Source organism: Dipodomys ordii, unplaced genomic scaffold (assembly GCF_000151885.1).
Source record: "Dipodomys ordii isolate 6190 unplaced genomic scaffold, Dord_2.0 Scaffold117, whole genome shotgun sequence".
In the NCBI taxonomy this organism is placed as follows: domain Eukaryota; kingdom Metazoa; phylum Chordata; class Mammalia; order Rodentia; family Heteromyidae; genus Dipodomys; species Dipodomys ordii.
Genome location: NW_012267333.1, coordinates 3,276,065 through 3,303,897, shown reverse-complemented (window position 1 = coordinate 3,303,897; position 27,833 = coordinate 3,276,065). Strand labels below are relative to the sequence as shown.

The window sequence follows — 27,833 nt, the reverse complement described above, 5'->3', positions numbered from 1 at the left end:
TAAAAATATATATAACAGGAAAGCAAAACAGGATCTCTTGGGGGAAGGTGGGCATCAGAGAGACAAGAAAAAGGAAGAGGGTTAGTGATATGGCCATCGTAGTTATTTGCATATATGCAAACAGAACAAGGAAACCTGTTGAAATTGTTTTAGAACAAGCATGGGGGAGAAGGGACAGAGGGCGGGAGCTCGATCAGGATATATTATATGCATGCATGGAAATGTCACAACGCTCCCCCCCAACCCCAACCCCTGTAACAGATGCAGGTTAATTAAGAAAATAGGATCTTAAAATAGCAACCATCAATTATTTAGCTCACCAATGTTCAGTATGGTGGTGGCTCAGTGGGGAAGCCTAGCATCAGTTTTGCTATTTTGACTAGGGATTGGAGGAGCTACGTCTCAGATTTTCTTGTTCATCTGGGCTGGTATATTAGTGGTTGACTCTTAGTGGGCACTTGGTCCAGGGCTGAGGGCTGGAGACAAACTCAGGCCTTTCCACAGGACATGTCAGCTTCATGAAACAGGAAGTAGAATTTGGATTTCAAGAAGCAGGAAGTGGAAGCTTCCTCAAGAAGGAAACTGGTACAGTGTCATTTCTCAGTCTGCTGTTACTCACCCAGCCCCGATTCAAGGGCAATAGGTACTATTTCCTCTTTTCAATGGGAAGAATACTAGGAAATATTTGGACTGTGTATAAAAATGGGCAGAGCAATGGGCACCATACATGTGCTTGTTTAATCTCGAAATAAGACAGGTTTCATCTATTGTACCTCTTATTGTGTGTTTTACAAAATGAGAATTATCTAGTTCCTATTCAAGCTGGATCTTGTTGGTCCTGTTTTAGTAGCTCTATTCATTCTCTGGGCCCAATGACATTCCTGGTTATTGGCTATCATGTTATATTTACAACTCCCCAGTCTGGTCTTCCTGCCTCTTTTCTTGTTGTTTTCAAACCTCTTGTTGTTTTCATACCGTTTTTGCTCTGCCCAGACCTTATCAAGGCTCATAGGTGTTCTTAACTTGAATTTCAACTTTTTACATGAATTTAGCTAATATTCTTCATTACGTGGCCCTAGCCAAGCTCAAGCCTCATACTCTATTCCAGAAGTCAATGCATTGAAATTCTCCATAACATTCACACACCCAAACAAGATGCTAAGGGCTCTATAGAGATTACCTGGATTAAAATTTCATTGTTCTGCTGGGTGCTGGTGGTCCATGCCTGTAATCCTAGCTACCCAGAAGGCTGGGGATCATGATTCAAAGCCAACCTGGGCGGGAAACTCCTAGAGATTCTTTAACCACCCAAAAGCTCAAAATGAAGCTGTAGCTTCAATGTAGAGCACAAACCTTGAATAAGAAAGCTAAGGGGGCAGCTCTCAGACCCTCAGTTCAAGTCCCAGTACTGGCCTTTAAAGAAATGTCACACTTTTAAAAGGTTTTTCCTCCTATTCAAAGCAAGGTATGCTTAGCCAAGCTCTTAATTTCTATGGCAAACTGTATTGACTTGTAATTTCCCAAATCCACAATGATCTTCACCATGTCTGAGATATATACCTGCAATATCTTTTCTACTTCTCTACCTTTTATTTCATTAACTTATACTTCTCTTTCAGGTTCAATTTTAGACAGTCCTTCCAAGAAGATTTCTCAAGATGACTTAAGCTTCCCTGCTACTTCCTACCATAACTCCCTGTCTTATTTCTATCTAGAGTTTTTATCATTTTGTACTAGACCGCTCTTGTGTCCATCACTGACTAAAAGAATTCTTTGTGGCTATGGTCAGTATCTTGATTTTACTGTCCTCTTTTGCAGTGGAAAGTGTGTTAATCCACATCCTTCCAGGTTCTGATTGAATTTCATGGTCTCTGTAAGGCTATGACTCTACTGAGTCCTCATTCCCATATATGCAGCCACATACTCAGAACTGGACCCAGGTCACAGAGTTTGTCATGGTGGGCTTTGCTGAGGTGTACGAAGAACGCTTCCTTTTCTTCACACTTTTTCTCATCATGTACCTGTTCACCTTGGCAGAGAACACGGCCATCATCTTAGTGGTAGGCTTGAACCATCGACTACAGAGACCCATGTATTTCTTCCTGACACATTTGTCCTGCCTTGAAATCTGTTACACGACTGTCACAGTCCCCAAGATGCTGGCTGGTTTTGTGGATGTCAACGGGGGCAAAACGATATCCTATGCTGGCTGCCTGTCCCAGCTCTTCATCTTCACCTTCCTAGGAGCTACCGAGTGTTTCCTACTGGCTGCCATGGCTTATGACCGCTATGTGGCCATTTGCATACCACTCCGCTATGGGTCCTTAGTGTCCTGGGGTACCTGTATCCGTCTGGCAGCTGCTTGTTGGCTGGTTGGCTTTCTCACACCCATTTTGCCTATCTACCTCATGACTCAGTTGAGATTTTGTGGTCCCAACGTTGTGGATCACTTCTTCTGCGATGACTCGCCTCTGCTTGCTCTGTCCTGCTCCGATGTCACGCTGAAGGAGACCACGGACTTCATGGTGTCTCTGGCTGTGCTCCTGGCCTCCTCGACAGTCATTGCTGTGTCCTATGGCTGCATTGTCTGGACGCTGCTGCACATCCGCTCAGCTGCGGAACGTCAGAAGGCCTTTTCCACGTGTGCCGCTCACCTCACAGTGGTGGGCATCTTCTATGGCACACTTTTCTTTATGTATGTCCGGACCAAGGTGGCTTCCTCCATTAACTTCAACAAGGTGGTGTCTGTCTTCTACTCCATTGTCACACCCATGCTCAACCCCCTCATCTACAGCCTTCGCAACAAGGAGGTGAAGGGAGCCCTGGGCCGAGCCTTGTCCCTCAAGTCTTGGGAAAGGAAGTGAAGAGGCAGGTGGCTCTTCTTTAAGATTGCTTTAAAATTTCTTTAAAAAGTTCTCTCCTCCCTTGCACCCCATTTTCTTTCTATAGAGACTTTCTAAATCTGACTAATTCCATTAAGATATTTACACCTACGTTTCTCTTCTAGTTTTTTGATCCCCCCCAACTTTGCTTGTTGTTATCCATCCATTGCATTGCTTCTTCATGTAGTATCTATTTTCTGTCCTAGCTTGTTCCCAAATCTCCATCTCTTTCCCAAGAATTGGATAATTCTCGTGTATTATTCTTACTGAACATGTTTTCTAAGCTATTTTTAAAAGCGTGTACCTCTTTTCTTCCTTCTATGTCCATGGTTCATAGGTTTTGTCTTTTAAATGTTACCCCTGAGGTCTTGTAGGTAGTTCATGTTTTTAATTTTTTTCTTCGTTTCTCTCTGAATGTTCTAATTTTCTTATTTTTCCTTCAAGCCCTGGCATTGTTTTCTACACTGTCTAGTTTATTGGTGAGGTTTTTGAATTAGTTTTAAAAGATGTTACATACTGAAATTTTCATTTCCAAATTCCCAGTTTGTTTCTCAGAATTTATATCTCTTAAAAATTGAATTCCACTTTCATATCTTGTATTGTCTTCTTTATTTCATTCAGCTTTTTGTGTTACCTTTGAATTCATCCACGTATTTATTGATGTTCTTGAATTTGTTGATCATTATTACAATCACTCTTGAATTCCTTGGTTAGCATTTTATCCACGTCACTGTCTTTAGAATCTATTACTGTGGAATTAAGCTTTTGAGGAGTTTCTTCTCCATTGGGATTTGTGTATCTAGGACAAAGTCATTGGTTGGAGACTTTAAACACCTGTGATGTTCCAATGATGCATTTTCAATGTTTAAAGCAGGATTAAGTTGTGGCAGAATTGAGGTACCAGTTCTTCCTCTGGACTGGGGTATAACTCAGTAGCCAAAATTGCTCAAAGTGAATAAAGCAGTAGGCCTGATTCCACAATACTGCTCAGGGAGGGGAATGCTACCTGCAGTGCTAATGACAACTGATACACACAAACACAAACTTTTTATAGAAATGTAGTAATAACCAGTTAAAAACATTCACTACTACCCAGTAACATTAGAGGAATAAAGCATGAGCTAAGAAGATAAATACAAAGAAAACGAAAAAGAAAGAGAATTCAACAACCAATTAATGAACAAAACAAAACAAAAAGCAAAAACTCCACAAACCCTAAATCCAAGGACAATAGCAATACAATCACCACTACCACCACCAATAGCAGCAGCAGGCAGCAACAACAACAAGAACTAAAACAAAGCAAACCAAAGTTCAAAAATTAGATGTTAAATGGAGAACTAATGCAAGGAACGCTTAAAAGCAAAAAAAAAAATGTGTAAAAAAGTAGAATAGAAAAAAGTATAGAAAAGCAAGCAAGCAGAAAAAAGAAAAAAATGGAGAAAATAAAGTTAAAATTAAGAAAAAGAGGGAGAGAGGACAGGATTCCAGTTCTCTAAAGATCATCAATTGTGTGAGCACAGTACCAAATCTTGCTGTTTACTGACTAGCACTATTTTTCCAGACCATTTCAGCTATACGCCATCCAGCGAGAGAAGAGTCTGGAGCCCGTCTTTAGAGAATGGCTCTGGGGCAGGGAAGCCTTCTGAGGATAGAGTCAATGTCACCACAGACTCTAGAGTGCTGCGTCCTGCTAATCTCTCCCCACTGTTCCCTCCTGCTCTCTGAGCTCTGGTAGCTGCTCCTCCACGTAACTGTCCAGATGGGAAGTGACTTCCTTTCTTCTCTGCAGCTCTTCTCAGTTTCCCACCTTGTGGAGAGACACAGAGGTATCTCTGACTCTGAGTCAGAACCCTGTAGCTTGCCCGGCTTTGCAGGCTAACTTTCAGTGGACAAACAGCCCTTGCTGTAGATTCTGAGAGACAGAACAATTTGGACTTCCAAGGCTACGAAGTCAGAGAGGGAGTCCTATCAAAATGGCTTCTTGCCCCTGTACTTGTTACTGAGTGGCAGGAAAAACTAAGAACTTCCCCAGTGCCCGTGTGCAAGGTTAGGTTACAAACCTTCTGGGTATTGATTCCATAAATCTTATAGGAATTGAGTTAATTGTGCCTTTTTTTGGGGGTGGGGGAATCTTTTTCTTTTCTGCTGCTTTTCTCTCGGCTCTTTCTACTGGTCTGCTCACTGAAACAATTTCTTTGTCTCCTTATCCTCTCTAAATTTTCTGTTATTTATGTATTTCTATTATTTTAAAATAAAGTTCTGGCAGTATTTATTACTGTCATTTAAAAGCAAACTTCTGTCTGCAGGTTTTCTGAGGTTTTTGGCTCTTTGAGTCTTTGGTTTGCAACACTGCCCTCTACAGGTGAGTGCTCTCTGAGCTCCATGTTGGACACATGCCCACTGAAGCTGTTTTTCTCAAACTCTGTTCTACTTTTCAAAAATTCTCATCAAAATACATTTCTTTCTGTTTGGTACTGAAAATCCAGTGCCTTTCTACCATCCTCTTCCTCAAAGGGTATCTAGCTCTTTCTGGTCCATTTGTCGAAGATGCTAGCAAATAGTGTGTGGCAGTATTCTGATATCTATTTACTTTCTTGAGATAGAGTTTCACTGTATGACTCAGGGCTAGCCTGGAACCTACAATCCTTCTGCCTCTGCCTTACAGATGCTGGGACTGTAGGTGTGTTCTACCATGCTTGGCTTACCTTGCATATTTCAAAGGAGGGTGATGCGCACCAACCAGGCCCTGATTGGGAAGTCAGAAGTTATGGATGTGTAATAGTTAACAGAAAATGCTCATATTCTATAACAAGAAAAATGTGACCATACTATAGTTTAAGAAGTGAAGGATGTTTTCCTTTTCTAGCAGGAGTGGCAGGTGAATGTTCCAGGTATCTGGGTAACTAACTCTGCTTAACCACATTTTTTCCACTTTATTGGGACAATGGCCACTAAGGTGTTGACAAAGTAAAGGTTTCAGGCCAAATCCAGCTCAGGACTTGCTTTTTAATAGCTTGTGAATGGAGAGTGGTTTTCATTCTTTCAAATGCTTAAATAAAAATTAACAGGAAAACTTTATCAAGAGCCAAGGGCGGATGGCCCATGTCTGTAATTCTAGTTACTCAGGAGGCTGAGATCTGCAGGTCACAGTTCAAAGCCAGCCCGGGCAGGATCATTCATGAGATTCTTATCTCCAATTAACCATCAGAAAACTGGAAGTGGCATTGTGGCTCAAAGTGGTAGAGCTTTAGCCTTGAGTGAAAAAGTTCAGGGATAGCACCTAGGCACTGATTTCAAGCCCCATGATTGACTATATATATGTATGTATGTAAATATATATATATATAGTTTATAAATCAAATCTCCTTATTACATAGTCACATACATATATCTTGCCACAATGACAGGTAGAGTTTTTTTTTTTTTTTGCTACAGTGGTGTAATAGAATAGTTACAGTAAAGACTCTTTCCATTGCTTGGCCCAGAGTCTTGTTGCTATTTACATGGTCAACACTGAGCAAGAGGATAAAGATTGCACAACCTGAATCATAAGGTTTCTTGACCAGATGTAGTAATGGTCAGTTATACTCATCTGTTTGGTGAAAAGTGAGACATACCGCATGAATAATGGCAGGGTGGTAATAATAGTTGGGCACCATTGGATTATTGTAATAAGAGGAGGACTAAGTTTGGTAGGGAACCAGCTGTTTCCACCATAGACCAAACCCCCTTAACAGCCAAATTTCCATGGGATCTACAAACCTAATCTTTAAAGAAAAACTACATTGTCTTGTTTGAAATACAGGCGGATCCTGCTTTTACATCAGATGGTGTTAGAACACTGATTTGAGACGATCTCCATGTCACCTCTCTGAAAGCAAGGCTTACAATGACAATCATAGCTTAGCTAGTTCCCTACATGTAGCAAAGTGTATTCCTAAAGACATTTCTAATCATTAGCTGAACGTGGCTTCCAAAAGCTACAATGTACAAAAAAGGAAAAAGAAAATGCTGAGCTTGGGACTGGGCAGAAAGGATGGGCAGACTTACTGAGATGGTATTTCTCAGCTGACCAAAAATGTGCAGATTACACTATAGTTTCTTTTAGCACCCTAGTTTTGCCTGGTAGTTAGTGAACTGTCATATTTTCCATACTTAGCATTTTGCATTTTGAAAACCATTTCACTTACTGAATATGAGTAAGATATTTTCCATTCATCGGATGACTATGAGAGTCAAACATGGTGCAAAAATTAGAACCTTTTCAGATTAAATATAAGGATTTGTCTAGATGGTACAGAAGGTTTATATACTTCCAGGCACCCAGTTGACATGAATGCAAAGTAATGAGACTTTTAGATTTCTTACTGATGGAAAGAAAGTAAGACATATTGAGTTATAGACTTCCTATTTATGGCAATAGAGAGAATTTACATTTAAACCCAAGGACTGTTTTGTGAATTCTGAAAACGTTTCTAAGAATTAATTCAGTAGGCAACATCAATAAAGTAATATCACTTTAGCTTCTTAAAGATTAAGCCTATATTTTTTTAGGTAAATTAAGCAAAATGGCAAAAATGATATTATATGCTCTTAGGAAGAATCCTGTACATGTAAAGACAATCTTGCTTTAATAAAATTTGATATACAAAAATAACTGAAAATCCACCATTTTGTGAGTGTGATTATTTGCAGTACAAGTTCCAAAAAAATCACTTTCTTAAAAGAACTATGAAGCTCTATCTCCTCAAGAAAGTTCCAGGAGCCCTGTCATTCAATTAATTGGTGCCCAATATTTTGTGGGCTTTAGAGATCTTTGTGATAGGAATGATTATTCTTTAGCTTCTCTAAAGGCTGTGGCCTAGGACCTAGCTTGGAGCAAGAGTGTCTGAACAGTTTCAGTTGTTCAGCAATCAATCAATCCATCAATCAAGAGATGATGTTTTATGACTCCATGTATGACTTTATTGAATTATTTGACAAATATGTTTGGTGTTTACTATGTGGTAGGTACTATTACACATGTCCTGTACATGTTAATTCTTTTGCTCCTCATTGGTAATTACATGAAGCAGGTGACATTAATATCTTCTCTGGAGGAAGGACCTCAGCTAACTTACTCATCCAGTGTGCTCAGGGCCTGGGACCAGTTAATCCAACTTTTAATCTGTGTACACTGATGCCTTGCCACTTTTCCTTCCCACTCTTTCCCTACTTTGGCGAGATTTCTCTAAGTGTCTACTTTTCAAGTGCTTATTATGTGCTTAGAACATTGAAACCCTTATAGCCACAAAAACTTGAAGAGGAAAGCTTGGCTTCATTTTTACATTAGAGGAAATATTTAATATGTGAAGCCCAGGGATTAAGAAACATACCCAAATAAATTAAAATAACAACAGGGAAGAGCCCAAAAGATTTGAACTAGGGTTGTTTGACTCCACTCAGTCACTCTGCCTTGCTGCTTCTTTTCAAAGACCTCTTCTAATGCTCACTTTCCATAAGGAGATGTTCATCCCCCGCCCTCCCCCAGTATATATTCTGTCCCCTCTTCATACCAGGCACTGAACAAATGGGAGCTTAGGGGGGTAGGGGAATCATAAAATGAATTGAACCCAAAGCTTCTGTTAGGGACAATACTATTTACATTCATGTTTCATCTCCCCCCTGCCATTGGAATGAAATATAGAATAAAAGCAGCTCAGTGTCCTAGAGGGGTCCAGACAGGAGTGATAGGGCTCAGAGAAAGGAGTGTCCTTCTGTCTGAGAGCTAGGGGAAAGCATCCTTGACTAAGCAGCATGCTCTGCCATCCACCTCTGTTTTTTGCACTTGAGCTGATGTCTGCCAAGCATTTGTCCTTTTGTGTTCTTTTTAGGGCAGAGGATGATGATGCAGCACTTGGGAAAGAAGAAGCAGAGCAGGAGGCCTGCTCCTGAAGCCAAGATGGCAAAGACCTCCACGGCCACTGAGTCTTTACCTTGAGCACTCATATGTGCGGGTATGAAGGACACCCAGACACAAGAGCAGACCAACGTACCGATAGTGATAATGCTTGGCTTCATTGAATGTGTCAGGCAGCTGGCGGGTAGGAAAGATTACCAGCAAGCTGACCAGACCTAGCAAACCCAAGTAGCCCAACATGGCATAGAACAGTTGTAGGGAGCCCCCATCACACTATTATAGTAACTGTTATAGTATTATAGTAACCCAGGATCTGTAGAGTTCATAGGCTGTGGAAGCCATCTGCTCACCCAGAGAACGCACAAGGCAGCCTGGAGGAGGGAACAGACACTGTAAATGGTACTGGGAAGGACTGGGCCTGTCCACTTCCAGATCCGGGAGTCTAGTCACCTGTCATGAAAGGCAGCCACCACCTCGATGGTCTTGGCTAGCACGGTGGAGACACAGACTGTGAAGGTGACTCCAAAAGCTGCCTGGCGCACAGCCCAGGTGAGGGGGCCTGGGTGGCTGATGCACCTGAAGGGGCAGGAAACAGAGTGCCAAGGAGGCCAGCAGCAGGCAGCTGAGCTGGCGATTATTGGCTCGGATGATGGGAGTGTGATGGTGCTCGATGAAAATGCCCAAGATGGCCAAGGCAAAGAGGAAGAGGAGGGCTGTGCAGACAGCTAACACTGTGCTTAGCAGTTCTTGGTAGGACAGGAAGTCAAGGTTTTGGGGGGAACACATTGATTTTTCTCCATGTTGGCCTCTGGTCCACAGGAGACTTCTAACATGTGACACGATCTGAAGGGAAAAGGAGGAAACGGGTCAGAGAACAGAACGGAGAAGCTCCTGGAGACTCTCCCAGAGTGAAGCAATTTTATGATTTGATTTTCAGTAGTTTGCTCACCAGACTCAGAGTTCCTCTAGTGGTAATGGACGTGGTCCTCAGACTCAGGGCCAAGGACACAGATGGCAGAAATCCTAATGGCAGCTGCTTGCCACACATAAAGTAACATTCATCAGCCTACGGAAGCTCTATGTCCTAGGTGGGCTTCTTGCCTTCAAATTGAACAACCATTGAGACAGTGCTATAATTCTTAACTGTAGCTGATTAATTAGGTATTTATTTATGCATTACATTGTAAAATTTTAGGAATGTTCGCAGAACACTTACTATGTCTGTGTGATGCACCTCCCTTTAAAAAATAGACAGTCTTTTCTAAACTGTCCCAACGACAGCATCTCAGAGAGTTGTATTGCATAGAGTTTTTCAGCAATTCTATGTTCTTATTTGACCTCTTTCCTTGATTTTATTCTTTCTCTATACTCTTCGTTCCATGTCTGCCTAACTTTGAAGTGCACAGACTTCTATATATCATTTCCTTATCTTCTCACCAACATCTTTTGATGGTTCCCCCTCAGCTTCATTCAGTGAGTGACTCCTTTTCCTTTAAAAGGTTAAAGGGCAGTGTCTATCTTCTTGAGTAGAGTTTCCAAATTCTTGGCTTCAACAAGTACCTAGATGATGAATCTGGTCTTTCTGTTCTTATTGTTCTTCTTTTTCAGTACACCCGTGTCTTATGCCTCCCAATTGCATACTGAAATACACAGTGCTTCTCTGTATGTGTCAGTGAGTGGAGACCCATTTCTTATAGAGTGTGGGAAGTAAGGACCTCTATGATCTGGCCTTTGCTTCTTACCCATCTCCAAAGATAGTAGAGAGTCAACTTCTCTCAGCTCCCTAGTGATTCACTCCCTGGCTTAGTCTATCTTTAATCTTCATTGCTTTTCATCTCTATTTGTTGTTGAAGGCCCATACATACTGCTCCTTTACTTAGAAATTTCTCCTCATACCCTTCATAGGAATCCATTCTTCTGTTGAATATTGAAGCATACTGACTTTATATTCTAGTTTCTTTATTAAGAAACAAGAGCTATACTAGGAATGGGTGTGGCAAATTTTATATGTGTATATATACATACATACACACATGTATGCACAATACATATATGTATATATACACACATATGTATATATATGTATACATGTGTATATATTTAAATATACATGATATATCATGAGCTCTAGAAGTCTTGTGACCATTCCTGATTTGTTGTTGTTGCTCTTGCACCCAAACAGAAGATGCCTACCCTGGGTGCTATCTACCCTAGTGGATATCTGTTAAATGAATGACATCTTAGTAGAATATAGATTAAGTCATAAGAGACTTATTTTCAACACTTAGAGAATGCCTGCCACATACCAGATATAAGCTAGGTACAAAATTTGGACAACCTTATGGTTGATGACAGGAAGAATGAATGTAATGACTTTAAATGGTTGTAGAGTTGTGTGTGTGAAGACCACAGGGATGCCATCTTTTTGTTCTCTTTCCCTGGACTTTTTCCTAATTGATTAACCCCCTCCACAGCATGAACATGAGCTTCCCTTCCCTCCAGACCCTCCCTCGTCATGCTGTTTGGCCAACCTGTGACCAAGGGCCAACCTCCCTCCTTATCTGGTGATATAGGGATTTTACCTGTGGGGCCTGGAAGGCAGTCATGGCAGCATTTTGATTTCTCATATAGAGTGTGCTCCCTGGTTCTCATAGGACATTTTTCATTGCAGAGGGAGGAAGAGACCTGCACAATTTTGGAGAAAGGGCCGGGAGACCGAAGAGGACATGGAGTAGCATCCATGAGCTGATTTTTTTTTGTTGTTGATTGTGGAGCTTGAACTCAGGGCCTAAGTGTGGTCCTTGAGCTTTTTTGTTCTAAGCTAGCACTTTGAGCCACAGTCCCACTTCTGGTTTTCTGGTAGTTAATTGGAGATAAGAGTCTCACAGACTTTCCTGCCTGGCCTGACTTTCTTTCTTTCTTTCTTCCTTCCTTCCTTTCTTCCTTCCTTCCTTTCTTTCTTTCTTTCTTTCTTTCGGTCCTGTCATGGGGCCTGAACTCTGGGCCTGGGCGCTGTCCCTTAGCTCTTCAGCTCAAGGCTAGCGCTCTACCACTTGAGCCGCACTGCCACTTCTGGCTTTTTTCTTTTTGCTTATGTGGTGCTGAGGAATTGAACCCAGGGCCTCAGGCATGCAAGGCAAGCACTCTACCACTGAGCCACCTTCTCAGCCCCCCTGGCCTAACTTTAAACCACAATCTTCAGATCTCAGCCTCCTGAGTAGCTAGGAATACAGGTGCGAGCTACAGGCACCTGGCTATGAACTGATTTTAAAGATTAATTCACTTCCCTTATAAGATCCCTCTCTTTTCCTACACCTTCCTTTTCAAAAATTTATTTTTGTTTTTTCTTTCTTTCTCTCTTTTCCTTCCTTCCTTCCTTCCTTCCTTCCTTCCTTCCTTCCTTCCTTCCTTCCCTCCCTCCCTCCCTCCCTCCCTTCTTTTTTCTCTTTCTTTCTTTCTCTCCCTCCCTCCTTCCTTCCCTTCTTCCTTTCCTCCCTTTTTTTCCTGTTCACTTAATCATACCTTCCTTTTTTTAAATTAAATTTTGTTACCTCCTTTTCCTGTCTTTCTGTTCTCCATCTCTTTAAATAATTATCAACTTGTTTCATGCTATGCAAAACTTTTAAGGAAATAGAAGAACTTTTAAGAATTTCATATTGGGCTGGGAAGGTGGCTCAGTGGTAGAGTGCTTGCCTTGCATGCATGAGGCCCTGGGTTTGATTCCTCAGCACCACATAAACAGAAAAAGCCGGAAGTGGTGCTGTGGCTCACGACCGGACCCCTCCCCCTCAAAAATTAAGAATTTCATATTCAAGTGGGTAAACCAAGAAATTCTGGGCTAGAAATGGGCTTGGGATAGAGTTTGGCTTCTATCATTTATGAAATGTGTGAGCTTGGGCTTTACATCTCTAAGCCTTAGTTTCCTTGTCAACAAAATGGGATGTAGCTGTATTTAACTTGAAGTTGGTATGAAGCTTAACCAGATAATGCAAATAATGTCACAGTGGCCAGATGACAGAAGTACACAACAAGTTTTCATGAGGTAGAATGATATTCTGAAGTACTAGATGAGAAGTTTTCCCTTCATGCTGGGCTCAGTTGTATTTCAAGGAAATCATTTCTGTCTGCCACAAGATCAAGTAGAGGGCTGGGAATGTGGCTCAGTGGTAGAGTGCTTGCCTTGCATGCCTGAGGCCCTGGGTTCGATTCCCCAGCACCACATAAGCAAAAAGAAAAAAAGCCGGAAGTGGTGCTGTGGCTCAAGTGGTAGACTGCTAGCCTTGAGCTGAAGAGCCGAGGGACAGCGCCCAGGCCCAGAATTCAGGCCCCATGACCGGAACCCCCCCCCAAAAAAATCAAGTAGAACTGAACCATTTACAGTGATCCAGAAACAAAGAGTGAGTTCCCTCCCTCCTCTTCTCTCTTCTCCCCTCCCTTTTTATTCAGCTCGTGATCCTCCTGCCTCAGCTTCTCCGTGCTGGGGTTACAGGTGTGCACCTCCATGCCCATCTTCAAAGATTTATGGATGAGGCTTTCTTCCCCTGTGCATGGCTGACATTGGCGATGGAGTCTGTGCATGTCACTGTGTGGCTGTTTAACCTTTTCTCTGGCCTCTACCCACTGAATGCTAGAGGCATTTTCGCTCCCCAAGTTTATGACAAGTAAATTGTCTCTTGAAATCGCCATTGTCTCCTGAGAGGAAAAAAACACCCCAAGTTGAGAACCATTGAGAGCGGGATCATGCTTCAGAGCTTAAGTTAGTTTGTTTTTTGGAAAGTCTGATGAAAGCATTTTCTGGTGAATGACTTTTTTTGTCTTTGGCAAGCTTCCTTATTTCCTCTCTTTTTAAAAATATTAATTGTACAAAGGAATATCACTATGACCTTTCTGTATAATTAACTTTAAGCAAATGCATCTCTTCTATTACTCTTTTTTTTTTTGGCCGGTTGTGGGGCTTTAACTCTGGGCCTGGATGCTGTCCCTGTGCTCTTCAGCTCAAGGCGCGAGCGCTCTACCACTTGAGCCATAGTGCCACTTCCGGTTTTCTAGTAGTTTATTGGAGATAAGAGTCTCACGGACTTTCTTCCCTGGCCTGGCTTTGAACAACAATCTTCAGATCTCAGCCTCCTGAGTAGCTAGGATTACAGATGTGAGCCACTGGCGCCTGGCTATTACCCTTTTATTTATTTTTAAAGTATCCATCACCCTTCCAAAACTATTTATACCGAGTTTCATTATTCTATGTTTTTTGGTGCTGGTGGTACTGGAGCTTGATCTCAGGACCCAGCACTCACTTGTCTTGCTTTCTTGGCTGACGCTCTACAACTTGACTTACACCTCCAATCCTGCTGGTTATTCTGTTGATATAGTCACACAGACTTTTCTGCGGGGCTGGCTTTAAGCTATGATCCTCTAGATCTCAGCCTCCTGAGTAGCTAGGAATACAGGTGTTAGCCACCAGCCCTGTGCTCATTATTCTATTTTAATACATGTCTATGAAGTGCATTGTCATACTCACAACCCCTTCATCTTCTCCTTTCCACTCCCTCTGGCTCTTGCTATAGTTTCCCTTTTTAGAGCAATTGTGTCATTAATAATAATATTATAATAATGGTGATAGTAATAATACTGTCTAGATTCTGTAGGAAGCGTCTTTATTGTGGGATCCATGGAGTCATTTTGGGAAGTTTCATTTCTGAAGATCCCAAGCTGAGTAGGCCAACATTCCACCTTTCTGGGCCAAATCAGGTCATCCAACTATGGTTGGGGGCTTGGTATGCAGAAGGGTTCTGGGTCTTACCTTTAACTGTCCTACTGTCCACATAATTGATCTTTCATTGATCTATCTGTAGCTCTTTTCCAGTTGGTGCTTTGAAGCCCAACTATCTAACATCTCTTTGTCCTCCCTGAATTGGGAGAACATTGGTATATTTAATCTCCATTGTTGTCAACATCTCCCCATCCTTGGTGGAGAAAACCTCCTCATGGGCTTTGGTTGGGAAGTGGGTGTTCCATGTGTAATGGAGCACCTGGGAGAGGGTGGGGGTGGCAGAAAGACAGACACTGGTGAGGATCAGTGTGTTCACTATGTTGGGGACACTTCCTCCTGATGATGACAGGTCTTCCTTATCTGCATGTGCTGGTATTTGGAAGTAGCTACCTTATCTCTGCACATTTTAGGGGAAAAAAAGCTCTGCTTAGAAAAAAAATTCCAACTTTGTGTTAACCTATGGAATGTAAGGAAGTGAAAAGCAAGGTGAAGGAAATGTGGAAGCACTGGATCTTTTCTTAGATATATTTACCAGGAGGCTGGTCTTTGAATAATAATTAAAAGCAAATTAGCCCAGTTACTATACAAATTAGGTAGCATCCTTCTTCATGTCATATATAGTTTGTATCTAGGATACAAAAAAGTCATTTCTGCCTTCAAAGCACAAAGCAGTATGGGCACTATGGAATTTTGTGTTAAATTAAGTTAAACTAATTAATTTCTTATGGTGCTGAAGACAGACTCCATGGCTTAGAAAATGCTAGGAAAATGCTGTACAATTGAGCTGTATCTTCATCTACCAGAATGTTTTTTCCCTCCCTCCCTCCCTCCCTCCCTCCCTCCCTCCCTCCTTTCCTTCCTTCCTTCCTTCCTTCCTTCCTTCCAGAAGATCCTGAGGAATATGCTTTCTTGTATAGTCTAAACTTCACAGCTGGTGAGCTTTGATTACTTGACTATCGAAGAACTCTAACCATTCTCTTTTTGTTGGAGAAGTTTAAACAGTAGAAGAGGGAGCTTTAAACTACATCTCTTCATTTTCCCCCAGCCCCAGCCTCAGGAATATAAGTTCTAGGGATCTAACATATAGAATGTTGGCTCTATTAATACTACTTTATTGTTTACTTGAAATTTGGTAAGTGAACAGATTTGAACTGTTGTCCAATCACCTGTCAATGCACAAATAGTAGATATAGTTGGCTGTCTGAATTAGTTTGATTGTGGCAATGATTATACAACGCATATGTATATCAAACCATCCATGTCGTATATCAAACCATCCATATCATACATCAAACCATACATGCCATACAATAAGGCTGTGTTTTATTTGAGGTATACATGTGGGCTGACGTCAGGTAGCTCACATTACCATGGAATATTTTTGGAGAAGGTGGGATGGACTTTGTGTGACTAAGAAGTTGTGAGCTTGTCTTTAAAACTGGGAACTCTTTAAGAAAGCCTTTAGAATCCTTCATAAAGGCATTCTAGCTCACTTTGGGAATTTTCCATTCCCTGTCAATCCTGTCTTGTGGACCACCTGGATCACTGTCTTACACATGGCTTAGGTCATTTCCTCCAATATTGTTTCTGGTGTTTGTGATTATCTAGTCTTCTTTCCAACTGGAGTGTCCAAGTTTTGTTTTTCCAAGTCAGATTTTATGAAGAATATCAATACATGAGGCAGAAATAGGGAAACTCTGACATTGGGCAGAAATAAGACAGCTCTGACTGGAACAGGCAAGGATGGAAGTCCAAAGTCCCATCACACCCCTTCCCAAAGATGGGAAGAACTGTCCCAAAGATGTGGTAGTTAAGGTCCTCTAGAGGTTTTGTGTGTCAAAGAGCATGCTGAAAAAATTGCTGATATATATCAACCTTGTTAGGGGTTTCATGCTCCAAGGAGCATACTCTAAAAAGGGCTGATATATATCAAGCTTCTTAAAGCTTCCATAGCTTTACAATTCAAGACCCTGTCCATTTCATTTGGCCAAAGTACTCAGTGTATAACAAAGACAAAATAATTGACCTACATCTCATAGCAGGTTGATGATAGTCCAAGGACACAGTCTGATTCTTTCTTTCTTTAGCCTACTTTCTCCTTGATGCTGTTGGCTGGGGTATTTTGACTTTCCAGATCCTCGTCTTTCATTGAGATGGTTCCAGCATTCCCTCTCAGACTGCAGGAGTGTGCAATTATCTGCTGCTCTCACTGCAGAGTGTTTGGTGAAGAATGAGTGGTATGTTGGGTTTCATGGTCTACATTGCAGACTTACCATTTTCTGAACTCTTTAATTCTTTCCATTGGTGAATGTGTGGTTCTATTGTACTTCAACTCTGGTGTATGGTGGCTGGCAATCAAGACAATTGGGATCTCTCTTGGTTCTGTCCTCCTCTTTTGCGATCGTACTGCTTGGGTTGGACCAGTTGATTTCTAAGACTCTCTTTCGGTTGTTTTCCCATTATCACCATTATCACCAACAGCATCACACTACCTGGAGGTAATTATATCAATAATTCATATTCCTCACTTCCAATATTCATATGTATGAGCTGTTGTTGTTGTTCTTTTAAATAACCTACAACATAACTATACTCATTATACTGAGGAGAAAGCAGAAGCTCAGGGAAGTGGGATGCGAAGGCCTACATAAATGCCATTTTGGGAATTGAGCCCAACTTAGACTGGCTCTAAATGTAATCTCCGTTCACTAAGCCACCTTGCCTATCTGCTAGTCTGAGCCGAGATGGACAAGGACTTGGTAGAGCATCTTAGCTGCTCACCTGCCAAGGCCTGCTGTTCTGTGTGTTGGCACATGTTCCTCCAAGGGATGGTCCCTGTCCTGGAGAACAGGATATCAGATTCTGGTAGGCAACCAGAAGAGCTTTGACTGCCTGGTAGGCCCAGGAAGTGGCAGTCAGATCAGGAAATTTGAGGACAGACAAGTGGGCCATGGTCATGTTCTCTAGTATGAGTCTCTGCTGTGAAACTTGGAGTGAAAGTCTCTTTCCCAGGTTACCTGCAACCCTGCAGCTCTTCCCATAGCTTCCTCGCCAGACTGTTGCCTGGGTATAAAACTGGGCAAAGTGCCAAGAGGAATTCCTCAAATCCAGGTATCATTCCTGAAGGGATGGGCAGGTTCAAGCTGCCCTTCACCAAGTTCTGGGCGCTGGGACCCAACACAGATGGGCTAGAGAGGAAGGAAGTGAAGAAGATCCATGTCCTTCCAGACACCTTGTCCTGAAGGGCCTCGGCCAGGAGTCCAAAGTGGAAGTGATAGCATCGCAGATGATGACCCTGGTTGTGCTCTTGATGCTGTTGCCTAGACTGCTGATCTTCTTTGAGAAGGCCAGGCAGCCACCTAGGTCTGCAATCTGCTTCTGCAGCTGATGCTCCAGCCACTCAGAGTTGCCATTGTCAGAATCCACTAGGCCCACCCAGGTCCAGCGGAAGTGACTCAAGAGCTTGGTCAGGACCCTTGGCTGATGGTGGAGGAAGGATGGGAACCAGAAACAGTCAGAAAACTGGTGATGCTGAGATCCATAGCTGATCTGGAGAAGAGAATAGACTGTTTTCACTCAGGATCTATACGTACCCTCACAGGCCTTGGATTCTGTCTCATTCCTCCCCTCTCCTGCAATTGTGGGTCAGACACCCTGTGTGAAAGGGACATGAACTGAGACACGTCTGGAGGGACAGAATCTTCAATAAATAGCATCTCAGTGTTAAATCTACCAGGACCGACCTTCATTGGCACACTTAGCCTGAGAGTGGTGATTACTGCTCTGGTATTGTCAGGATGATGGGCTGAGGGAGGAGACCTTGATGAGAATTGTGGCAGTGTGGGGAAGGAGGTTTTGGAGAAATACTAGCTAGCTACTTAGAGTGGGAGAACTTGCATTGGACTTTTGCCACTTATGGCGATCAAGGTCCAACAAGAGACTTGTTTTCATTCTTTTAAAGAATTTTTATATAAATTAAAAGCTGGGCAAAGCAGTTCTGGGTCATCCAAGAGTGAGATCTTTGACTTGCAAGCTACCCTCAGCATAGTCCACTGTTCCATTGGGAACCTTAAGCCTGATTCTGTGTCTGAGTCCTCCTGAGGTGAACCTTTTGAGAGTTGCATGGGTCCAGGCCTGCGTTCTCCCCCGGGAGTGTCAGGGATGTAGCCTCCTATGTGACAGTGTTCTGCACTGTGAGTGGAGGTGTGCTTGGGAAAATTTGGAAAATACTAGTGAGTACTCAAACAGGGAGGCATTTCAAGTAGAAGAGGCTTCATCTACCTTGCTTCTGTACCTTTGTCTACTTTTGGGCTCAGTTGCCAAGGTTCAGTTCCAGACAATTTCTTAATAGGTGTGTGTGTGTGTGTGTGTGTGTGTGTGTGTGTGTGTGTTTGTGGAGCTTGAACTTAGAACCTGGGTGCTGTCCCTGAGCTTCCGTGCTCAAGGGCTATCACTTTGAGCCATAGCACCACTTCTGGTGGTTATCTGGAGATAAGAGTCTCATGGACTTTTCTGCCTGGGCTGGCTTTTGAACCATGATCCTCAGATCTCAGCCTCCTGAGTAGCTAGGATTACAGGTGTGAGCCATGAGCACCTGACTTAATGGTCCTTTGACTTGGTAAGTGACCATACCCCTTAGAATTTCAAGTCCTTTGGGGGTATTTTTGACTTGGTTTTTCTCTTCTTCTTCTTCTTCTTCTTCTTCTTCTTCTTCTTCTTCTTCTTCTTCTTCTTCTTCTTCTTCTTCTTCTTCTTCTTCTTCTTCTTCCTCTTCTTCCTCTTCTTCCTCTTCTTCCTCTTCTTCTTCTTCTTCTTCTTCTTCTTCTTCTTCTTCTTCTTCTTCTTCTTCTTCTTCCTCTTCCTCTTCCTCTTCCTCTTCCTCGTCTTTGTCTTCGTCTTCTTCTTTTCAAGACACATGCAATACAGGATGGCCTTGAACTTGAGACCCTCCTGCCTCTGATTCTTACTGTTGGGATTACAGGCATATGCTGCCATATACAACAAGTCTCAACTTCATTTCTTGCACAATAGGAATGAAAATAGAATACCTCACAGAGCGGTTAGAGAATTAAATATTAATGAACAGAATAGCAGTAACAGAAAATACAGTTATACCGTTTACTCCAAATCAGGCATTTTTATAATTTATATATATATATTAACATTTAATCTTAAAAACTATTATACCTAAAAAGCAGTTTCTGCTAACCATAACCATCCAATCATAAATCACTAGTAGTGGTAGTATTATATGCATAGTAGTTATAGGGAGTATTATATGAATGCTAATTACAGGTTCTATTAAGTTCTTCTCAGTTAATATTCAAGAAGAAAGCAAGCATGGGATAACTTGTTTGTACTTGGGGCATGATGACTCACAGTTTTATTTTGACTCACAGTTTTATACATCCTTTCTCCCAGGAAATAATATGATTTCACCTACGAGATGGTTTTTCAGTGGTAGTATTTGAAGCTTTAGCAAACCTGGATGGGAAGGTAATTAATGTTTCAAGGGCTGGTGCATTTCAAAGATGACAATTAAGTAGTTAGGTGCCTTTCTGTTGTGCCTATTTGGGAGAGATTTACAGGTTCTCCACCTGGAAAATGATTTGTTCAACATTGATTTCCTGCCTAATAGATTTCGTGTGCTGAAGATCAACAGAACCAAATTAAGGTAAATGTTTGAAAGAAAACTCTAGAGTCTAGGAGAAAGACTTTTTAGTTTTTCATATTTCTGGGAGGAGTAGAGAAGAGGCCTGAGAACATGCTAGCCTTAGTTAAGTCTTAGTTCAGTCTTGGGTGCTATCATTTGAACTATAATTTTGGGCTGTTGGACATTGAAGGATCCAGGGTGATTAATGAGCCCTAAGCTGTTTAGTAAATCAGTAGAATAGTTATGAAAATTTGGCCCATGTTTGCCAAATATAATCATGCCCTAAACTTGTTGGGAAAAGACATCCACTCCTTAAGCATAGTGAACCTCACAGTGACACGTATCCCCAAGGCATTTTTCTTTTGACCCTTTAGTTGCAGAACAGAGAAAAATCCTCAGGAATCAGCACTGGTCTCAGGGGCACTCGCATCGGGGAACTCTCAGGCAATCCAATATCCACGTCCTGCTGTGTGGAAGCGGCTGTATCCAGGTCTAGGGAGTCACCTTTTCAAGCTCATAAACGTACGATGTTTCTACAGAGTAGCACCTCTGCTTATATGTAGAGCCAGAGTACAGATGGTCCTTTATGATTATTTTATTTAATATTCATTATTTTATAATGATTTATGATTTTTTTAGCCTAGGGATTTTTTTGGGGGGCCCGGTCGTGGGTCCTGAACTCTGGGCCTGGGCGCTGTCCCTCAGCTCTTCAGCTCAAGGCTAGCGCTTTACCACTTGAGCCACAGCGCCACTTCCGGCTTTTTTCTTTTTGCTTATGTGGTGCTGAGGAATCGAACCCAGGGCCTCAGACATGCAAGGCAAGCGCTCTACCACTGAGCCACCTTTCCAGCCCTAGCCTAGGGATTTTTGACTTATTTAACAATGAGTAAGAGACATAGGCATCCGCTAGAAACCAATCTTCAAATCTGGGACTTTGACCTTTCCCTGTGCTGGTGGTGTGAGATGATGTTCTTTTGTGATATAAGGTAGAAGCATCCACTGCAGCTACCAGTCATCATGCACTACTTGAGCAAATCTGTATTCCACCTTGCTAAGCTATAAGGTTAGATGTATTAAATGCATTTTTTTCAATTTATGAGAATGCTGAGCAATCCCATTTTAAGTGGAAGAAAAAAAATTAAGTCTTTTTCTCTTTCCAAATGTATCTCTTACCTGAGGGATTCTGTACAAGGAGAACAACTTAGTCAGGGGCTCTGACTCAGACCACAGCTAATGTTGGGTGTGGGCCAAAGCAGGTTGGACAATAGAGCCAGCGTGCTCCTCAGGGCATGAGATGTAGGAAACATAGATCCAAAGTCCTACAGTGATATTGGGCAGGAAGCCTGGGTCTTTCTTCACCTCAGACACAGCAAAGAGCATGCCCATGGCATTCTGGAAAAAGTGAGCTCTGAATCTGAGAGCAAAGGACATGTAGTGTTAGGATAAATCCCTGGAATTCTAAAGAGTTACACAAAGCTCCTTAGAGGAAACAAGGACTGAATGAGATGTACATTCGCCAAAAGAAAGAGGCCTTGAAGGAAGGAGAGATTCTAGGAAGGACAGACACAGTCAGGTAGATGAATAGGGAAAGAAGTTTCAGTTTTCCAGACATACACAAGGAAACACTTAAAGGGATATGCATGAAGATATACCCACAGAGACTTGTGGTTGAACAGAAGGGGTTAAGTGCAATACTAGTACACATATCTAAAACATGGGTCAGCAGACACCTGACAAGGCTGGGTCACATCCAGAAACACAGAGACACACGCAGAGACAGACACTCAGATTGTGAATGAAACAAAGATGTGGTGGACAGGGCAGAGGTGTGGAGATAGTAGCCATACACGCTGGCAGACAGATGGGCACAGACATGGGCAGGCAGCCAGGCACCTGCATAGACAAACAGCTACAGACCACATACACAGCTGAATTGATGCCACAGACAACCCCAGGATGCCTTTGGCAACAATTCAGTCAGGAGGAAGTAAGACAGCCATGGGAAAGGTAACCTGGGTCTCTGATATTATTCTTCTTGCTATCATTTTGAATAGAATCTATTGGTTCCCATACGGATATGTGCTTTGAACGTGATTAAGTCTTGGAAGCAGTTCAGGAATTTGTGGGAGCTGGACGTATGAATGAAAGAGGCTGAGTGTGTGTGAGGCTGAGTTTGGCTTCCCTCTATACTATGCCTGCACCTACAGAGGCCTCTCACCATGAATCTCAAGCCACTCCCATGCCTCAGATCATGGAGTGATGCCCTTGGGGAAAAGAAGGAGTGTTAGCACTGGGCAGTGGGACGCTGAGATCCAGTGAGAAAAAAGCAACGTGTCTTTTGTTACTCAGGGTCTCTACTACCTGCAAAAGACTCTGAGGGAATACACAAAGGGAGAGCCCACCTTGGTCCAGGGTTTTCCTGCCAGAGGGGCCCTGACTGCTGTCCAAGTCTAGGGTACCCAGCTCTCCACCGTGTTAGGAAGTTGGCTTGCCAAAGCCCTCCATCCCTTTCTTACTGCTTCCCTTCCCAGGGATAAAGAGCAAGACCCACTGTGAGCATAGAGGCTGTCCTGGAGGCTTCTGGAAATTGATCACTGTCTCATCCATCAGGGCATGTATGGGGATCATACCCCTAATGAGCACCTCTCCTTCAGTTGAAAAGATGTCTGATGGTCTGAAAATGGGCTGGTAGCGCCATGTGCCCAGACAGAGTTTTGCACAGCCACTGTTGAGACCAGTACCACCAGGACAACCGGGAAGATCATGCACTTTCCTTTTTATGGATGTGTTGGTGAGGTGCTCTGCTGTTAAGGCTTGGAGGTCGGCTTCCTCGAGGAGGCTGCAGTACACTTGGGGATGCATACACTTGGTGAGGTTTCCAGGAGTCACCAGAAGGAAGGAGGTGGTAGGAGTCAGTTCTCAGTCAGTCCTACACAAGTAGATTGTCTTTTAGATCCTCTTCTGGCCCCAGGGCCAAGCAAACCCCACCAAACACTTGTATCCCAGGAATGAACTAACTTTCTTTACACCTGAGGTGCCTGGCAGAGGCAAGTCTACTGTGTGGGATGGGGAGCAGAGCTCTTCCTTTTAATATTTTTCCTTTGGAGATCCTGTTACAGGGCTGTGTTTATGAAGTGGTCAGACTTCTCTGCTGCTCGGTCTCCTGAGCCTTCGAGCACTCTGTAATCCTCAAAGTCAGAATTAATCCAGTGATGACGAGTGCTAAGATCTCCAGAGAGAGGCCGACAAACAAGCCAGAGAAGCAGTTTTTCCCGAGTCTGTGGCCCTAGGCTCTCTCCAGGTCCAGCTGGCACTGGAGGCTTCTATTTTAATTTGTTTCTTTTGATCTGATTTCTTTCTTTCTTTCTTTCTTTCTTTCTTTCTTTCTTTCTTTCTTTCTTTCTTTCTTTCTTTTTTTCTTTCTTTCTTTCTTTCCTTCCTTCCTTCCTTTCTTCCTTCCTTCCCCCTACATGCCAATCCTGGGCTTGAACTCAGGGCTTGGGTCCTAAGCATTTTTCCCTCAGGACTAGTGCACTACCAGTTGAGCCACAGCTCCATGACCATATTTTTGGTGGGTCGTTGGAGATAAGTGTTTCAGGGACTTTCCTATATATATTGAACCGTCCTTGAATCCTTAGAATGAAGATAACTTGATCATCCTTGCTTTCCTAGAATAAAGATAACTTGATTATCAAGTAATTTTGAATTGGCTTTGAAAATATTTTATTAAGAATTTTTACATCTATGTGCTTGAAATTGGTCTATAGTTTCTTTCCCCTCCTTTCTTCTTGTCTTATTTTGGTATCAGGATAATACTGGCTTCGTAGAATGAGCTCAATAGTATTCTTTCCCTTTCAATTTTATGGAATTGTTTGAGGACCACTGGTATTAGCTTAATCTCATTGCTCATTCTACAGCTCTTTAATCATTTAAATCTTCTTGGAAATCATATGTTATAGGTTATATGTGCTTAAAAATTTACTCATTTTTGCTAGATTTTCCCCATGTATTGATTTATGTTCTCAAAATATCCCTGAATTATTCTCCAGATTTAATTTTTATCTGTTACATCTTTTTGAGTCTCTATTTTTAAAATTAATTTTTGTATTCATCACTTTTTGTTTTGGTTATTTTGATAAGGGTTTGTCAGTCTTGTTCATCAATTTACAGAACCAATTCTGTGTTTCATCAATTCTTTGTATTCAGTCTCTCATTCATTTCCATCTTGATCTTTATTATTTCTTTCCATGTACTGAGTTTGGGACTGGCTTCTTTTTGTTTTTCTGAAACCTTAGATTCCATTATTAGGGTATGTCTTTGAGATTTCTCTGACTTTTAATGGAGGCATCCTTAGCTATAACAATCTCTGTTAAAATGGTCTTTGCTACATCCCACAACTTCTGTTGTGTTTATTTTTAGTTGATTTCTTCAGTGACCCACTGATAGCTCAGAAATGTATTTTTCGATCTTGGTCTCTATTCTGTAGTGTCTCTTAATTTTATTCCGGTGTGATCTGCCAAGACACAATCCTTAATTTTTAAAATTAATTTTTATTTTTTGTTAAAACTTGATTAACATTCTCTGGGTTGCTGAACTTCAATCACAAATTTATTATTATTTTTGTGCAAGGTGCTACCTGTGGGTTTGCCTGAGGAGACATTTCTTTTCTTTTTCATTACATTTCCATCGGGGCAGATTCTGCCTCTTTCCTCAGGTTTTTCTTAGTTCTATATAATTGACTCTTTTGTTCCCCTTATAATCATGAGGTTCAATAGTCATGCATTCCCATTCTGTCTAGAACTGACTCTGTTTTCCTCCCTTGCATTTCCACATCCTCCTCCTCTTCCTGTAGCCAGGCACACAATATTTTGTTTTAGTTTTGTGGAGGCACAGACAAATGCTAGGTATCTCTAATCACCCATATTCCTCTCTCAAAACTCCAATGTTTATTGAATTAGGAATTTATTTTCGACCTGATAAGGGAAATTACTGACAAGACATGACATAAAGAATATATGGCAGGAAGGGTGAATATAGACAGAATACTTTATATACACGTGCAAAAATGGAATATGGGACCTTGATGAGACTGATTTGGGGAGGTGGAGAGGGAGGATGGAGAATGGTAGGGGGTGATTATAATCAAGAAGCACTGTGTGCATGAATTTACTTGTTAAAATGAGACACCCCTTGTATAACTACTTGATGTCAATTCCATATATGGTAAAATCAACATTTAAATTCCAGCGTAATTCTATGGGTTGTCTATTGATGTGTAACTTATGTACCCTGCTAAACACAATGTAATGTTTTCTCAATCGGTAAGTTGAAATCTTATATTTAATTCCTCTTTTGCCCGAGAGTGTTACCATGATGCAATAGACATAAAAGCCAACAATTATTTCAAAAGCACTTATGGAGAAGTCTTCTGATACAGACCTTGGACTTAGCAACAAAGGAACAAAAACTCTGCTCTCAAGGCTTTTGCAGAGAATTTTTGTAGGAGTTGTGATCACATCATTGTTAGAGGCAATTTTGACAGGAAGAACTAAGTGAAGAAGTCCATTCATTCAGGTCTCTACATTGAATTGTCTGTATGAATCTGTGCTCTTGGACACAACTATTTTTAGAAGTAGGGTGTTTGCCAAGTGAGAGCTAGGAAATAGAGTGAAGGGAAAAGTAATGTGTTGTGTTCGTCAAAAGCTAGATTTGGCTTTTGAGGAGAGTTCTCAAGTCACTTAGTCACTAGGCTGGCTTAGTTCATCTTGAAGATATCAGCGTGACATGGACGTTGGAACTGCATTGCCAGTGATTATCAATTGGTTTAAGTTCTATGACTCTCACCCGAGCAGGAAAGAAGACACTCTAGAGTAAAGACGCTGCAGGAGTGAGAGGGGAGGCCTGTGTCCTACAATGCTCAACACTAATTTACCACAATCAGCACAAAAAGGATCCTCAGATGCGAACGATGACACAGAGAACACAATGATACTCATATAACAAAGACAAGAGGGAAACTAGAGCAAGCCTTGAGGTCAGGTGAAATAACTCAAAAAGGCTTAGACCTCAGGTTCTGTAAGTAATGAAATCAAATAATGAAATCCCACAGAAGGGCCTACACGTGGGAGGTGGTGATAGGAAGGCAGTACTATCGAATAATTGGATACAAAGTGGATCACATCCTCCTTCTTTTCATATGCCCTGTTGGTACTTGTCTATCTTCACTCTGTATATGCACATAAGATGTACATACAATGCTGGTATCTGTTAATATACATTGACTTAGGAAAAATGGACCGAGGGATGAGTTCACTCAGATACCTGGAATCTACCAGTGATCTTTCTAAAGGCAGCTTTCACATCCTTGTTCCTCAGGCTGTAGATCAGAGGGTTCAGCATGGGGATGACTACAGTGTAGAAGACAGACACAATCTTGTCTTCCTCCAAGGATGTGCCTGAGCCACTCCGTATGTACATGAAGGTGAGGGTTCCATAGAACAGGGCCACAGCCGTGAGGTGGGAGGCACATGTGGAGAATGTCTTGGCCCTGCCACCTGAAGACTTTATCCTCAGAATGGACTTGAGGATGAGCAGGTAGGAAATCACGATGACCAAAGCATTGACCAAAATCACAATGTTGGAGAAGAAGACAATGATAATCTCAGCGTTTGTTGTGTCACTGCAGGCAAGTTTCAGCAGAGGTGGGAGGTCACAGAAGAAGAAGTTGATCTTGTTGTCCTCACAAAAAGATAGAGAGAAAGTGCATATGGTACGCAGAATGGCCCCAGACACACCACAGATGTAAGCTCCCATCACCAAAGTCCAGCAGACCCTGGGGTTCATGGCTGCAGTATAGAGCAGTGGGTTACTGATTGCAACATAGCGGTCATAGGCCATCACGGCCAGCAGGAAGCACTCTGTACCTGCACAGACGGTGAAGGAGAAGAACTGGGCAGCACATTGGCTATAGGAGATGACAGTTTTGTCTGTGGCAAGGGTGGCCAGGATCTGAGGGGTGATGACTAAGGTGTAGCAGGCATCCAGCAGGGAGAGGTGGCTCAGGAAGAAGTACATAGGGGTGTGGAGTTGGACGTCCACCCGGATTAGAATAATCATTCCCACATTCCCCAGAAGGGTGACAAGGTAGAAACTGAGAAATAGCATGAAGAGGGGGATCTCCCACTTGGGCTGTTCAATAAAGCCCATGAGAATGAACTCTGTCACTGCACTGAGGTTACTCTTGACCATGGTGTCAGAGTAGATTTTTTGTCTATAAGGTTGAGAATGAAGGTAGAAAGTCTCAGAATTCAAGTAGAGAATCCTTTTCTTTAATGTAGGAAGTTAATATTTTAATTCTGGTCCTATGTTTTTCCCCTCCGCTTGAAATTTGGGAACTGGGAACTGAGCTGATTGCCCTTGGTTATTTTCTAGATTTGGTGGAGCTGAGCCTTGGGTTGGTGCTTCTGATTCAAATTAATTGCAGTATACACTTCAGGTATTTCTGTGAATAAAGGAGACACAAGAATCTCAGGTTGGAAAGGACCACGGATGAGGTAGCCTGTTTCGACTACCTTCTTGCTTTTTAGGCGTCATGGTTGTCACCTCCAGGGTAGCCACTGAATGAGT

The 27,833-nt window shown here is 42.2% G+C and overlaps 2 protein-coding genes across 2 annotated transcripts; one reads left to right on the top strand and one right to left on the bottom strand.

Annotated features, from left to right (window-relative positions):
• The first annotated feature begins 1,910 nt into the window (after positions 1-1,910).
• LOC105995324 (olfactory receptor 6Q1) lies at positions 1,911-2,864 on the top strand. Its single transcript, XM_013029028.1, has one exon. It carries the CDS (start codon positions 1,911-1,913, stop codon positions 2,862-2,864), a length of 954 nt encoding a protein of 317 aa, XP_012884482.1.
• A 23,652-nt stretch (positions 2,865-26,516) lies between these two features.
• LOC105995444 (olfactory receptor 9I1-like) lies at positions 26,517-27,455 on the bottom strand. The gene has a single exon (XM_013029157.1). The coding sequence runs from the start codon at positions 27,453-27,455 to the stop codon at positions 26,517-26,519; it is 939 nt and encodes a 312-aa protein (XP_012884611.1).
• Between the last annotated feature and the right edge of the window lie 378 nt (positions 27,456-27,833).